The following is a 15,442-nucleotide window of genomic DNA, read 5'->3' on the forward strand; positions in this document are numbered from 1 at the left end:
GCGAAAATATGCTGGGATATTTGTCCTTGGACATTATCTGTTCCTCGAAGCTCACAGAAACTGTTCGCTTCTCGGAACAGACAATGTCCGCAGACAAATATCCGAGCATATTGTTTATTTATGATTACTCGCAGCCAGTGAGTGGCTTATATCTTCAGGCATAAAGCGTACAAGATGTCAAGATTTCCCTTTCAACTGTACCTCGGAAGAATTGCCAGTAACGACAGAAGGCATTTTCCCGTTGGAATAGTCTCAGTAAAGTCTACTGGTACAGATCATTAGGCATCTAATGGTCTCTATCAGTACCAGTATCAGTACCAAAACTATGGCTCTTGACTTAACAGCAAACTATGATGCTACAACGAATACCTTCGATGTTGAAAAAAAAATCTAGAATCTTAGTCAACAGAACCTCGAAGGTGAGACAAACAAGCAATTGGATGAAGATACTGAACGAAGAAACTTCAGGGAATTTTAAATATCTAAGAATATCCTGATTCTTTTAATGTTTTTATCGTGTTCAATAGAGTACCATTTGATATTGCGATATGAAGCCCAACTAAACGCTCTTGCAAATAATTTACAGTTTAGAATACAAGATGAAATAACACATATCAAAACAATTACTCCTCTACGATCCATGAAGTAGAAAGGACAAAATTGTTCAGAAGATTTTTTCGCCAAAATGGCTCCGTCGCTAGTACTTTTCTCTTGAAAATAGGGAAACTGGGAAAAATGTGCCGTTATTTGCTTGAAATGTTCTTTTCTTTCATTTGTTTAAACTTACATATTTTTCGAAACTTCACCAGTAAGGCTGTAATATTAAAAACTTAAACCTTTGAAGTGAGCAATTGGTCCGTAGGCGTGAGTAGGTGTGAGATTGTGGTTTTCGGCCTTCAAACATGACGTCATTTGAGTTGCTCACCATTCTGTAGTATGACTGACTTATTGACGATGTTGTGTAAGGAATATTTCTCAGAATAAAACTCTGTCTCGTCCGCTTTCCACACAAGCCGCATCCAACTCAAAAATCTGAACACTGCGCCACAAATTTGGCGTCTTTTTAGTCGATTGAAGAATTTGATAAGGGCGAGTCAAAATTCAAACAGCGAGTAAAAATATAAAGCGATATTACACACCAAAACTTATAATTAGAGATTTATCATCCAACTGCTGTAATCAATGAATTTATCAGTGAAAGAGGGAGAGTGTGACAGTATTGCGTGCGCGCGCCGACCTGTCCGGCAAACATGTTTTCTACTGTACAAATAACTGTACAATATCGCTGTATATTTGTACCGTTATTTGGACGGTATTTGCTGCAGTTGGATAATAAAAGATGTTATTACATAAATATCGATGAAATACCGGGATTTTTCTTACTACTAAAACTTCATTTCGTCATTGCGCGAAGCGTATCCAACGCTACCTTACGGAATTATCAGTCAAGTATTCGTTTAGCGCGTTATCCATAATATAGATTATATTGGTTAAATATAAGGTGTATCTTTTGTAAACAAAAATATATAAACGAAGCTAATTACTTTTCTTGTCGCAAGTGACAACAACTTTTATTTCCATATAATTTAACGAATCTGCATTTAATACATCATTTGGAATTTCTTTTCTTATCTCGTTTTCCCCCCAAACTCTGCTTTGCACAAGAAAATGAACAGAAAAACGTTGATTATTATCATTCCATTAATTCCAAAAAAACCAAACAAGAAATGCGGTAAATAGAGATTTTGTCTGTGAGTGATAACAGTATTCTCCATCCAGACAACAAAAATGAACCGGAAAACAACAAACGTGACAAGTACCAAGATCACATTGAATCGGTACAAATGACTGAACTTGTTCATTTGATGATAGCGCATTAATCTTCTTACATGAAGGAATACACTGTTGATCTCCATAAGCAGACAACAAGTAGGAAACGCAAGATAAAGCTGCGAGAAAGTCGGGAAGGTGCACGCCACGCAGCTCTGAAAAGAACGAACACAATTAAAACACAACATTTGCATGAAACATAGGATACCAATAAAATTAGCTCTGATGGTTGCCTGAAGAAATTGCCCACTGTCTATTTTTCACTGTTTATAATCACCCTGTGGCGGGGGAGGGGGGGGGAGGTAAGCTGGTCTCCAGGCCTTGAAAAAGCATAAACTGTTCCACAGCTAAAACTACACAAAAATTAATACACACAGCCCGATTCATATGTCAGCAATGTTGGATCAGAAGAGCTGCAAAACTTGATTAGATGCTGAAGACAGAATGTCTGGTTTTCCGTTTCAGGCCTTCAAAGTGCCTATAACCTCCAAATTTGTTTTAGTGTGATTAAATCTTTGTATTATACGGAGCAAAAAATAAGGACCTACTGAAATATGGATAAATATGTGAAACTACTGATACTCCTGAGATCAAACCATTTACTATGGAGCAAAATGCTGCAAAACGTTTTGGTAATTTTTTGGTCAAATTGAAGATTAATGTAGCCATAAAGTTCACTGTCCCAAGCACGTTTGGTGATGATGGTGATCGATGATGGATGATGGATGATGGATGATGGATGATAGATGATGGTGATGGATGATGGTGATGGATGATGATGATGGATGATGGATGATGGTGATGGATGATGGATGATGGATGATGTATGATGGATGATGGATGATGGATGATGGTGATGGATGATGGATGATGGATGACGATGATGGATGATGGATGATGGATGATGGTGATTGATGATGGATGATGGAAGATGGATGATGGTGATGGATAATGGATGATGGATGATGGATGATGGATGATGGTGATGGATGATGGATGATGGATGATGGTGATGGATGATGGATGGTGGGTGATGGATGATGGATGATGGTGATGGGTGATGGATGATGGATGATGGTAATGGATGATGGATGATGGATGATGGATGATGGTGATGGTGATGGATGATGGATGATGGATGATGGATGGATGATGAGGATGGATGATGGATGATGGATGATGGATGATGGATGATGGTGATTGATGATGGTGATGGATGATGGATGATGGATGATGGTGATGGATGATGGTGATTGATGATGGATGATGGAAGATGGATGATGGTGATGGATAATGGATGATGGATGATGGATGATGGATGATGGTGATGGATGATGGATGATGGATGATGGATGATGGATGATGGATGATGGTGATGGTGATGGATGATGGATGGTGGGTGATGGATGATGGATGATGGTGATGGGTGATGGATGATGGATGATGGTAATGGATGATGGATGATGGATGATGGATGATGGTGATGGATGATGGATGATGGATGATGGATGGATGATGAGGATGGATGATGGATGATGGATGATGGATGATGGATGGTGGATGACGGATGATGGATGATGGTAATGGATGATGGATGATGGTGATGGATGATGGATGATGGTGATGGTGATGGATGATGGATGATGGATGATGGATGATGGATGATGGATGATGGATGATGGATGATGGATGATGGATGATGGAAGATGGATGATGGTGATGGATGATGGATGATGGATGATGGATGATGGTGATGGATGATGGATGGTGGGTGATGGATGATGGATGATGGTGATGGGTGATGGATGATGGTAATGGATGATGGATGATGGATGATGGTGATGGATGATGGATGATGATGATGGATGATGGTTATGGATGATGGTGTTGGATGATGGATGATGGTGTTGGATGATGGATGATGGTGTTGGATGATGGATGATGATGATGGATGATGGATGATGGATGATGGATGATGGATGATGGGTGATGGATGATGGTGATGGATGATGATGATGGATGATGGATGATGGATGATGGATGATGGATGATGGATGATGGATGATGGATGATGGATGATGGTGATGGATGATGGATGGTGGGTGATGGATGATGGATGATGGTGATGGGTGATGGATGATGGATGATGGATGATGGATGATGATGGTGGATGATGATGGATGATGGATGATGGATGATGGATGATGGTAATGGGTGATGGATGATGGATGATGGATGATGGATGATGGATGATGGATGATGGTGTTGGATGATGGATGATGGATGATGGATGATGGATGATGGATGATGGATGATGATGATGGATGATGGATGATGGATGATGGATGATGGTGTTGGATGATGGATGATGGATGATGGATGATGGATGATGGATGATGATGATGGATGATGGATGATGGATGATGGATGATGGATGATGGATGATGGTGATGGATGATGATGATGGATGATGGATGATGATGATGGATGATGGATGATGGTGATGGATGATGGATGATGATGATGGATGATGGATGATGATGATGGATGATGGATGATGGTGATGGATGATGGATGATGGTGATGGATGGTGATGATGGATGATGGATGATGGATGATGGATGATGATGATGGATGATGGATGATTGATGATGGTAATGGATGATGGATGATGGATGATGATGATGGATGATGGATGATTGATGATGGTAATGGATGATGGATGATGGATGATGGATGATGGATGATGGTGATGGATGATGGATGATGGATGATGGATGATGATGATGGATGATGGATGATTGATGATGGTAATGGATGATGGATGGTAATAATAATAAGTAATAAATGTATAGTTGATCTAAGGTAGCTGTTGGTGTCGTAATCCGCAGTTCGGGGTCCTTGTTGAGCGTTGCTTCGATGAGAGATTCGACAGGAGTACTGGCCCAGATGTAAACATGATTCAGCTTTACTCGGTCTGACCTAAAATGTAGAGGTCCCCCCTAAGATTCTTTCGACCTCTTTTCTAGGCAATTGGAACTGCGAGGAGTCATTGATGGAGGTTCAGTCGACTTTTGTTTGCGGCACTTAATTGTCTTCACATGTAATGTTTGGCTACCGAATATGCAAAAGTTCCGTGGACTCCATACGAAAAGTCACAAGTTTAGCAAAATTGTCAACTACCACTTGTCAGAAGTGTCCGAGGTACCTTTTCCTGTAAAGTCTTGCTACGGAACACCGTGTTATTGTGTATGTGATCTGATCGAAGACCGAATCAAAATGGTGCGATGTCCTTTTGATCGTCGGTATCGCCGAAAAAGGGTTGACTTCCCTCTGAAGCTTCGTTCACACGTCGGGGTCGCCATGTTTTAGTTGTGTTTAATTAGCCAAGGCAAGCAAACTTAAGACGAACCAAGGCCACGAGGAATATATTATGGAAAAACCACCACTGTCGGTATCGCGTACCCCATAGTATGGCGTCTCAGTTGTTCAACAGACACCAGGAAATAAGAGCGTCTCAAGAAAAAGCACTACGAACCATTTTTTGTGACAGGAACGCAAGCTATGATGATCTCCTAAAAAGGCTAATTTACCGTATACTGCAATACTAAATAATCGCTTACTTTAAGACATCGCAATCCCGATGTATAACGTAAAGAACGAACGCGCCTGTAAGGGCCCAGCGCAGATTTCCAGTCGGAGAGAAAAAACCTTAGCTTAACCTGTTACATCAAGATATTTTTAAGGCTAGGGACACAACCTCCTCTTAGCAGATACATTCGTTTTGAATATTATAAAGATTTAGTTTGTTGATATTTATGTGACAAACATATTAGATCGAATAGAAGTGTCATGTATTATCAATAGTTTTGGACCTTTTCTGACCTTTCTGGTTTCTTGTGTGTCTGATCCCATCTGGTCGAATTGAACCCTTTCTAAACCCATTGAAGGGTTCTTGGTATTTACCTTTTACGCTAATTGTGATGATTATCTTACCACGACGTGATGAAATAACAGACCAGGTGAGTGTTGAAGGTCATTAAGCAGCACGTCAACAAAATCATGGAGAAAATAACCTGCGAAAACAAAGTAACAACTTTTTTCTAAAAAATAATTAGTGAATTTCCTAAGTGGAGGTCCTTACCACCTTAAATAGACAAAACATAAATGTATAAAATTGAAATATAGCTAAAGAGTCACGGTTTCTTGTTCCCAAATAAACGCGGCGATGCGAACTTACGAGTTCTTCTGTGCATGCACTCCCGAGATCTCTCGTGTGTAAACACTTGTGTAAACTAACGAGCAATCATGGAGACTTTCAAACGATTCCACAATGATCCTGTGCTCAGTTGTCAAATTTTAACGCTGTTACGAAAAATTGTCTAAGTCTAGTTCTAGAACAATCTAGAATCGGAAGTCATTCAGCCGTGACCAATTTGTGTAAGAACATTCCAGAACATTCTAATCCTTATGTACTTACTCAGATTAGAAACTGTGTCAAACTACTTAATTTAGCTTGTAATAGAAGTTTCTAGAACTTTAAGCCTCATGTATATTAGAGCGAGAGGTTCTGCTGAAAAAAGAGATTGATTCAAATTTGAAGAAGCTTAGTGCTGTAAATTCGTGAAGTTATCTTACGGAAATAAATTAGTTCGTTGCTGTTACCGGCGATCCTGAGTTCTATCTGCAAACAACCCTGCTCTACAACGATACTCGTAACAAACGCTACACGGTGAGGTGGGATGTCGATGAATACCGTACCAGCAACTGGTTACGACTCATCTCTAGTTATTGTTACAACCAAACTTTATCATCTGTGATAGCGAGAGGACTAATCAATAAATCTCAGCCGTTCCTTGGATTTTTTCAGAACAATCATGATTTAGAACCGCTCCTCAGGTTTGAGTGAACAGCATCGTTCAGGTAACTACTTGTAATAGAAAGGGCACCTGGAGCGAGCCGGGCTCATGATTAGTTCGAGCCTTTAAGTTCCTTTAGTTTCTTTGTTAACTCAACCCATTATCCGATCCGACTCCTCGGTCAGACTCAACTTTTGATGTGTACTCCGTGGGAGCTTATCATTTATTTTCATTCATTAAATTTTACAAATCAGTTCTTCTCTTTTTTTTTTTTTAGTTTGAATTTATTTTCCTGTCGTGTTATTGACTCGATTGGAGTACTGAATAATTCACTTTGCACAATATAACCAGGGGCCGAGGGTTTGATCATATGCTTCTTTTGAAATTCTATTTCACCAGGGGCAATAGATTATAATTAAATGAATTGCTCTAATATGTTCCACCTTAGGGGCTCGGATCCTGGCCCTATACCCACATAGGGTTGTGGTCGAAGAAGAAGGGGATAGGGTTAACGTTAGGGTTGGGGTTACGTCTTGTGCCATTCAAACAATGTAAGATTATAATTAATTCCAGATCATATTTGAAGGAAAACAAATACATCCAACGCAAACTTGGTATAGAAAATACATCCAAAGCAACTTGCTATACGTTTAACGTCACGAAGCGAAAAATTAGCATTCTGATAAAGATAATTGTGAATCGCGCATGCCTCCAGACATTTGACTCTACTTAAGAAGTGCCTTCGAGCACACAAGCACAACCGTTCGGTAAAAGGTTTGCTAAGCTTCTTGTTAACTGCACCACAAGAGAATTGTGCCTTGGGTCTTCTTGGAGGACCTCGCGAAACCAGATCCGTTGAAGGAAGGTCGAGGGCGATATTCTCTCAGTAAGGTCCGAACTTGAGAGCAGTTTATCATATGGCTCGCGTTAACATTTAAGTTTACGAGTTTTTGCCAGCCAGCTCGGCATTAACTAAGCTTTAAATGCTTAAAAAGGCATTTCGGGGAAACCCGGCCCCAATTGTTAGCAGTTACAACCTGTGTAATATCTTAACAACGGCCCAGCCAAACAATTACTAAATTATAGTTTACCTGTGGAAAAGCAGACAACATAGAATGAAAGCCTGCTCCAAGTCCTAATCATGTCTGTAAACATCGCCGGTTCATCGTAAAAGCTGCAAAGTTTGAAAGAAATTTTAGCGCTAAATTAATTTTTGATTCAAGACATTTCCTTATCACCACGGGTTAGTTAAAGGGGCTAGGTCACGCAATTTTAGGCAATTTCAGCACTGATCAGATGGTCATAGAATTAACTAAAATATCACAAAAACGGCTCAAAACTATAGAGGATCTCAATCAAAACACAGGAAAGCCAAAAAGGGACATGGATGGACAAAACTGGAGAGGATTAAAATGGATGCATTTGGGTAAATTTGAAAAACGTCGGCCCACCTTTTTCAAATTTATATCAGCTTATATCAAAATGTCATTTACACAGCTGGAAATCATTCTCAGTTGTTATGTGGGCGTGATTTTGCAAATGAAAGACTTTTGCTCCGCTAATTTGACGTTTAGAGCTCATAATTAAGAAAATTAAACAAAATTACCTAAAATAGCGTGACCTAGCCCCTTTAATATCTATATGATACGGTGGATCTCTGTAAACTGTACAAATAGATATTCTCTATAGCAATCTCATATTCTCAAAACGAATATTATCTTCTTCTGATATAAACTGCAAACGCCGATTTAACTTCGCTGATAAAGATAACCATGACATAGAAATGAACTTAAGCTTACCAGTACACTGCCAAAACAGATGAAATACACGAGTGACCAAGGGAAACCACGGTGTTGTGGTAAAGCCATTGCTTCCGACAAGGACCGTGCAGTGATTTTGGAACAGGAATGAATAGTTTGACCAAAAAGGCGAAGATCCGGAAACAAAGTAGGGATGGAATGATGAAATAAAGTGCTTCTGGAAAGGACATGTTAATGTTTTGTATAGTAATCTACTTGACGCCATACGTTCACTGGTCAAGCTAGTTTACGTAATCGTCTGTGTTTCCAGCAACATCTCAGTTTTGTGTCATCAAGGGATGCCTGACGTGTAACTGAAAATTTTGACGGTAATTGGTTTGTGAATAAATTTTCCCCCAAAATACCTTTCAGGTGTCGCGATGGTGTATACAGGCAGAGGGAGGGACGTCTACGCATGCCACGAGATTGTTTTTAATTAATATTATTACACTAATCAGATTAGGGCTACTTTCAAGAGCCAATCAAATTGCCATGTGAAAAGATTTTCTTCCGATTTGAAACGGCTATCTTGATCTTCTATAAACAGGAGCAGAAACTAATCTGTGGGCCATATTTCGCCGTTTCCGGATGCATTTTATGTAGGTTACGCCAAAGACATTCCGAGTGGATTTCAAAGTGAAAAGCGGCTGGAATTCACCATATTGACGTACGATCCGTCTGAGAAGCCAACCCAAAAAACCCTTCAAAGTAGAGAACCACAAAAAGGCACAAAATATTCCAAAATTACCCCCCAAAAATGTCCAAAGTTGGCCTAAATAAGAGTGAAAAATGCACTCTGAACGCTTTCAGTAGCTGGGAGATCCTGTCTGTGCTAGGAACAGTTGGCATAGACGTAATCTTGTATTTTTTGGCATAGGTCATTCCTGATCACGGCTCAGCTTTGGTTTAGGTCAGTCGCTTTGGTTTCTAGGGTGAGAATGATTATATTTTATAAGGGTTTATAAGGCTCATTCGCGGATTGGGCTAAATTCAGTAAATACCATTGACCAGAGGCCAGAGACCCGAGAGCTAAGCGGAGTAGCATCGTATTGAGTGGAGAGCCAAGAACTATGTGTGTCCAAATGAGTTGCTCGTGTCAATCCAAAAATAACAATAAATAAATAAATAAATAAATAAATAAATAAATATCCATTATTTACCCTCGGCAGTGTTTATAACACAAAAAAGCTAGTGGGGCCGAGCAAATTTCATTCATATTGAACATAACATTGTTAAGATTCCCAACTGGCCGCAGGCAAACCAGTTGGCTATTTTCAAGCGTGGCTGAGGATTTGAATTCGGGGCTGCCGTGAAACAAATCCTGGAAGGCATCAGTTCGCGACTCGAACCCGGGACAGCTGGATTGCGAGTCCGACGCGCTGACCACTCGGCCACGATGCCTCTCTGCGACTTTTTTCGACGCAGAGACAAAAAAGCAGAACCAATGAACCTTTCTTGTGTCTCAGCGTGTTAACCCATTCGATTGCTGGTTATCTTTCATTGAATTTTCCAAGCTGTCAGCTCTTTTTTTTACTTCAAATACCAAGCCTGCCGTAAATTGGCGTAATTTTACCTCAGCGCAGTAATAAAGGGTTGATTGACAGCCCTTATATTTTTTGAAGTATACTTCTGGTACTTATGGTAAGCTTGAATATTTCGCCGCATCACTGCTATCAATGTAAGCTCAATCGTAACTTTAACAGTTTGTTACTCTGTAAGACTGTCTTCTTCGTGGGTGAGAGGAAAGAGAAAGCCTTTACTCGTAGCAATGTCGTCCCTAGAGCCCTGGTGGTTTTTGGTCAGTGGTCACAGAACGTGTAGAAACGGAAGAGAGAGAGAGAGAGAGAGAGAGAGAGAGAGAGAGAGAGAGAGAGAGAGGAAAAAAATGTACAATTTGGGCCTGGAGACTGAAGTAACCCTAAACGTTTCTAGTCTGTCTCCAGTTATTGCAGTGTTTCTTTAGATATTCAGGATATTTATAAAATACAGAACTGCGTACATAGTACAATGGAAAGGAGAAAATATTACAAATTTTCGCAATGTTGCTCAGGCAGTAAATAAAGTTTCATTTGCTTAGAGAAGTTGAAGGCATTGGAATCTTTAAGGTGAGTGGGGATATTGTCCCAGAGAATAGTCGCTGTGTAAGCTATGGTCTGTTTCCCAGAATTGATATGCACTTTCGATATGTATGCGCGGCCATTGGAGACTAAAAAGGAGTGCCGTATGTAGGTAAGAAACAACTAATTTTATTGCTGTTCATTGTGTTTATTTCTTGCAAAATTTTACACTTGTATTTATAACTTTACTACCTCATTTGGAACTCAATGTGTGAACGAGTCAACAGTGTTGCATATTTTCTTGCATATAATGTTTTCCCTTAAAATCGGCTTTGACTAACGAAGTAAAAAGGAAAACATTGACTATTGTCATTCCGCCGATACCAAAAAGTCCGAACAAAAAACGCGGTAAACAGAGATCGTGTTGATGTGTGATGACTATTTCTTCCATGCAGGTGACAGGTATAAACCGGAAAACAACAAACGTGGCAAGTACCAACATCATATTGAATCGGTATAAATGACTGAACTTGTGCATTTGATGATAGCGCATTAATCTTCTTACATGAAGGAATACACTGTTGATCTCCATAAGCAGGAAACAAGTAGGAAACGCCAGATACAACTGCGAGAAAGTCGAGAAGATGCACGCCACGCAGCTCTGGAAGTGAAATACGGGAAATCAACACATGTCAGTGTTATATACGGCTAACGCTACTGGTTAACAAGACGCATTGAGGCATCAGTTACACTTTCAGGACTGTATAAAAAACAGTCGATATACGAGCCAAGTGGCCCATCAGGCAAGTGCCTATCCCGAGTTCTGTAACATGCAGCGACTAGGAGTTTTTCTAGTCTACCCTTGGATGGAATGCTAGTCCATCGCGATCGCAGGACATTAAACTCCCCGGTACCCATTTGTACACCTGGGTGGAGAGAGGCACTGTGAGAGTAAAGTGTTCCCAGCTAGGGCTCAAATTCGGACAGCTCCATCCGGAGTCGAGCGCACTAACCATGAGGCCACCGTGCCTCTCTCCAGGACTGTATGCAGAGGCACAATTAGTGACAAAAATTTGTACAAATTGACACTTTCAATTATTTCTCAACTAGATTTTGTTCTCTCAAACCCTTGTCCAACGTTATCCATTTCTTTGAAAATACGCAAATTGACTCAACTCTTTTATATTGCTAATTGTAGAGATGACCTTACCAGGACGTGATGAAATAACAGACCAGGTGAGTTTTGAAGGTCATTAAGCACCACGTCCACAAAATCATGGATAAAATACTCTGCGAAAACATAACCAAACGTTAGAATGAGGTCATAAGTTAATGAATAGTGCCTGGGGTCGCTTTGTCGCTTGTTTTTGAAATCGAACTGTTTGGTTAATCATATAGAGACAAATGTGGCTGTTTCGTTTTGGTAGGAACACAAATGTCTATGTACGTACTAAATTTTCGCGATGCTGTAGTTTTTAATTTAATGTATTAGAAGATCAACCTCGTATGAGTTTTTGTCGTCTTCAGTATAAAAAGGAGTCTCTGAAATTAACGGTTACAGAATGTTAACATTAATTTACGTATCTTGTTCCTCATACTTTGTTGGCCACAGGTGTGGCCGTTTATTTTTATAGCAAGCTGAGAAAGTTTAAATTACAAATATACCAAAGTATAAGCCCAGCTGAGGGAGGAAACCGCCAAAGCCCGACACGAAGAACGAATAAAAGGGTAGCGCCATCCGTAGCCACGGCAACACACCCGGTGAAGAAGTATCGGAAGTTATCGTTAGGCTAGTAAAGAAGACTGAATAAACAATGACTAAAATGTTCTGAAGATACCAAATGTGGCAACCTTACTAAGAAACAGATTGCTGTAAACTAAGGGCCAACCCACATGACATGTGCTTGCCGCCTGTGTCAAAATCATAAACAATTTGCATCATATACCGTTGTCTACAACAACGTTCCCCACAGGGAAAATGTTTCAAATTCGGAGATATCGCATACAAGCCGTGTGCAAGACAACACAAATTAATTGAAGACTTTGAAATGCTAAATTATAATTTGTGGCAGAGAGAATCTACTTTGCTAAGATGACCGTCCGGAAGGCTCTGTAATCAAATTCAAGAAATAAAGAACTAAGAGAGGGAGGAAAAACACCTTAAATATACAAAACATAAATATAAAATTTGGTTAAGATTAAATTAAAAAAGCTACAGAGTCAGGATTCCCGCATTTGTGGTAACTTTGATGGTTGCCGTTGGAAACTGACGTCCGACGAATCATGGCTAATGCAATCTTCCGGTGAAAACTAGCGCTCAGTTTCTGGATCTTTCTGCTGCGGCGAATTGCTTTTTGCTCTGCAAAATTGAGCGTCCGGCAAGGCATCAGTCACATCAATCGCCAGTCTAAAAGCTAGGAATCGAAATTTATTGTTACATAAACTTTATCTACTGTGATTGGGAGAGGATTCATCATAAATTCAGTTTTTCAGTGCTATGACCAGCAACCCTTTCATATATTTACTACTACTAATAATGATAATGATAATGATAATGATAATGATAATGATAATAATAATAGTAAAAGGCACTTTATACTCTCTTTATGAAACCAAGAGACGATCGATGATCTAGATCATCGTCTCTTGACAAGACGTAAGGAGAAAGATAAAAGGAAATACCTACAAATTAGATAACGGAAAAACAGAGATAATTTTCCACACTAATTCTTGCATAAATGCTTCTTTTAAAAGACGTGGTTTTAAAAGATATTTAACAAAGTCCAGCGATTTTATATTGTAAAGTGTTTCGGCAGTATTGGCGGCAGCAACATAGCCTCAAATAGCCTTTGTTAGGATCGATATTTTAAAATCAAAAATTAACTTGTTTACCAGAGAGCATATATATACTTGTAATTTCCAGTCAGCAAGAAGTTTAGATGCACGCCAACTTCGTTTTACCGTCGTTTAATGGCCTTCTCATGATAAACAGTATCTGTGTACGATGGGCGCCCGAGGGGACCGGGCCGAGTGGTAACCATCTAAGACCGAATTGGTGCACGATAAAATATCCTGCATATCTGATCTGGAATTAACGTATGTAAACCAGTGCTCATTATAAGTCTCTATCTTTTATTAAACCAGTTGAAAGTCTAAACCTTTCATTTGCTGTAAGTCAATGCAAACCCAAAGATAAGCAAATATATAGGTTTATTTTCTACGTCTGGTTCCATATAAATGACCTCCTGGCTTTTAGCAGTGTAGCTTATAAAAGTTTATAACAAATTATAGACATTGTTTACCTGTAGAGAAACAGACAACGTAAAATGGAAGCCTGCTCCAAGTCCTAATCATGTCTGTAAACATCGCCGGTTCATCGTAAAAGCTGCAAAGTTTGAAAGAAATTTCATCGCAGAACTCATCCTTGATTTCCGGCATTTCCTTATCACCACGAGTTAGTTAATATTTATTAAGCTTTATACACCTTATTCCAAAATGGCCGACATTTTAGCATTCTTTTGTTTACTTGAAAATGAGCCCTTGTTGCCTCGTTTAAGGGAAAATATTATTTTGAATTTAGAGTTCAAGAACGAGGCAACAAGGGCTAATTTGCAAGTAAATAAAAGAATACTTAAATAGCGGCCATTTTGGAATAAGGTGTATTAGCATGCGGTGGATCTCTGTAGACTATAGAAGTAGATATTTCGTGAGGTAATCTCCTGTTCTCGACTCAAACGCATTATTTTCTTCTTATAATAAACTGAAAACGCCGGTAAAAAGATAACCATGACATAGAAATGAAGTTTAGCTTACCAGTATACTGCCAAAACAGATGAAATGCACGAGTGACCAAGGGAAACCACGGTGTTGTGGTAAAGCCATTGGTTCCGAAAGGAACCGTGCAGTGATTTTGGAACAGGAATGAATAATTTGGTGAAAAAGTAGAAGATCCGAAAACAAAGCAGGGATGGAATGATAAGATAAAGCGCTTCTGGAACTTCTAAGAAGCCAAACATGTCTGGCAGAAGGAAAGAACATGCCGTTAATATTTTGTTTTGTAATCCACATGTAGTAAAGATTCGTTATCTGATTGGTCGCATTTCCAGCGGGACTTCTAATTCTTGTGATGCGGCTTTTTCTTGACTTCCCCTCAATTTCAGTATTTACGCATCTCGGTAACCGGGCTCTCGAAGGTCCCTAAAACTTTACACACCCGGATAGCCAGAGCAAAATCTTAAACCTTATGATTACAGAGCTGTTTTATTGACGTAGCCTTAATATGAACAGAGGTTCTCTTCATACAAGAAGTTTCAGGCGTATGTAGCTACAGATTTGTAGATACAGATAAACTAAAAATGGTTGCAAGGGCCCTAAACACACACATAACATCATAATATTTTAATATGAGTGCTTTCTTATTCTGGCATCATCTTTCTTTTATATAAGAACGTGTTTTATTTATCAGGCTGAATTGGTTCTTACATGTATGTTGCTTTATTGACCAGCTTTCAGCCTCATGTTGTTAATCCACTTGTTCTTATATGCGAGTGTTAACTGTATTCCGATGCCGTCTCCATTGTGAAACGTTACCCGACTTCAGTACCTTTCCTGTTAACGTACTCTGACTTCAGGCTTCGTCAGGACAGCACAGTTTTTCCCGCCTGCTAAATCCTGATTGGTCAATTCAAATTTCAGGCGCGCCAGCCGTATGCAAGGCCATGTAATAATTCTATGGGCTCATTGATGAGTTGCAGGTTGCTCTTACCTCGAGTCAAATATTTTCCTGTCCGGCCTGACCTGACTCAGTCAATAACATTCTCGTCCCCAGAGTCACCTGCTCTTCTTAGCTGGTGGACCTGGGCAGGAGAAAAATGTGCCTCTGGAGACACACAGTTGT

The 15,442-nt window shown here is 39.7% G+C and overlaps 1 protein-coding gene across 1 annotated transcript; it reads right to left on the bottom strand.

Annotated features, from left to right (window-relative positions):
- Window positions 1-1,628: 1,628 nt before the first annotated feature.
- LOC145464754 (TLC domain-containing protein 2-like) lies at window positions 1,629-8,784 on the bottom strand. Its single transcript, XM_081448547.1, has 4 exons — window positions 8,489-8,784; window positions 7,781-7,863; window positions 5,827-5,906; window positions 1,629-2,063 (listed from the first exon to the last, which is right to left on the bottom strand). The coding sequence occupies exons 1-4, from the start codon at window positions 8,677-8,679 to the stop codon at window positions 1,629-1,631; spliced, it is 789 nt and encodes a 262-aa protein (XP_081304673.1). The 5' UTR covers window positions 8,680-8,784.
- Between the last annotated feature and the right edge of the window lie 6,658 nt (window positions 8,785-15,442).

Source organism: Orbicella franksi, chromosome 1, assembly GCF_964199315.1.
Source record: "Orbicella franksi chromosome 1, jaOrbFran1.1, whole genome shotgun sequence".
Taxonomy (NCBI): domain Eukaryota; kingdom Metazoa; phylum Cnidaria; class Anthozoa; order Scleractinia; family Merulinidae; genus Orbicella; species Orbicella franksi.

Excerpts from the sequence above, each read along its gene's own strand:
- LOC145464754 (XM_081448547.1), bottom strand. The coding sequence starts at position 8,679 with ATGTCCTTTCCAGAAGCACTTTATTTCATCATTCCATCCCTACTTTGT. Across the intron at positions 7,864-8,488 it reads TCTGTTTTGGCAGTGTACTG|CTTTTACGATGAACCGGCGA; the intron begins GTAAGCTTAAGT and ends CAAACTTTGCAG. Across the intron at positions 5,907-7,780 it reads TGTTGTCTGCTTTTCCACAG|GTTATTTTCTCCATGATTTT; the intron begins GTAAACTATAAT and ends TTGTTTTCGCAG.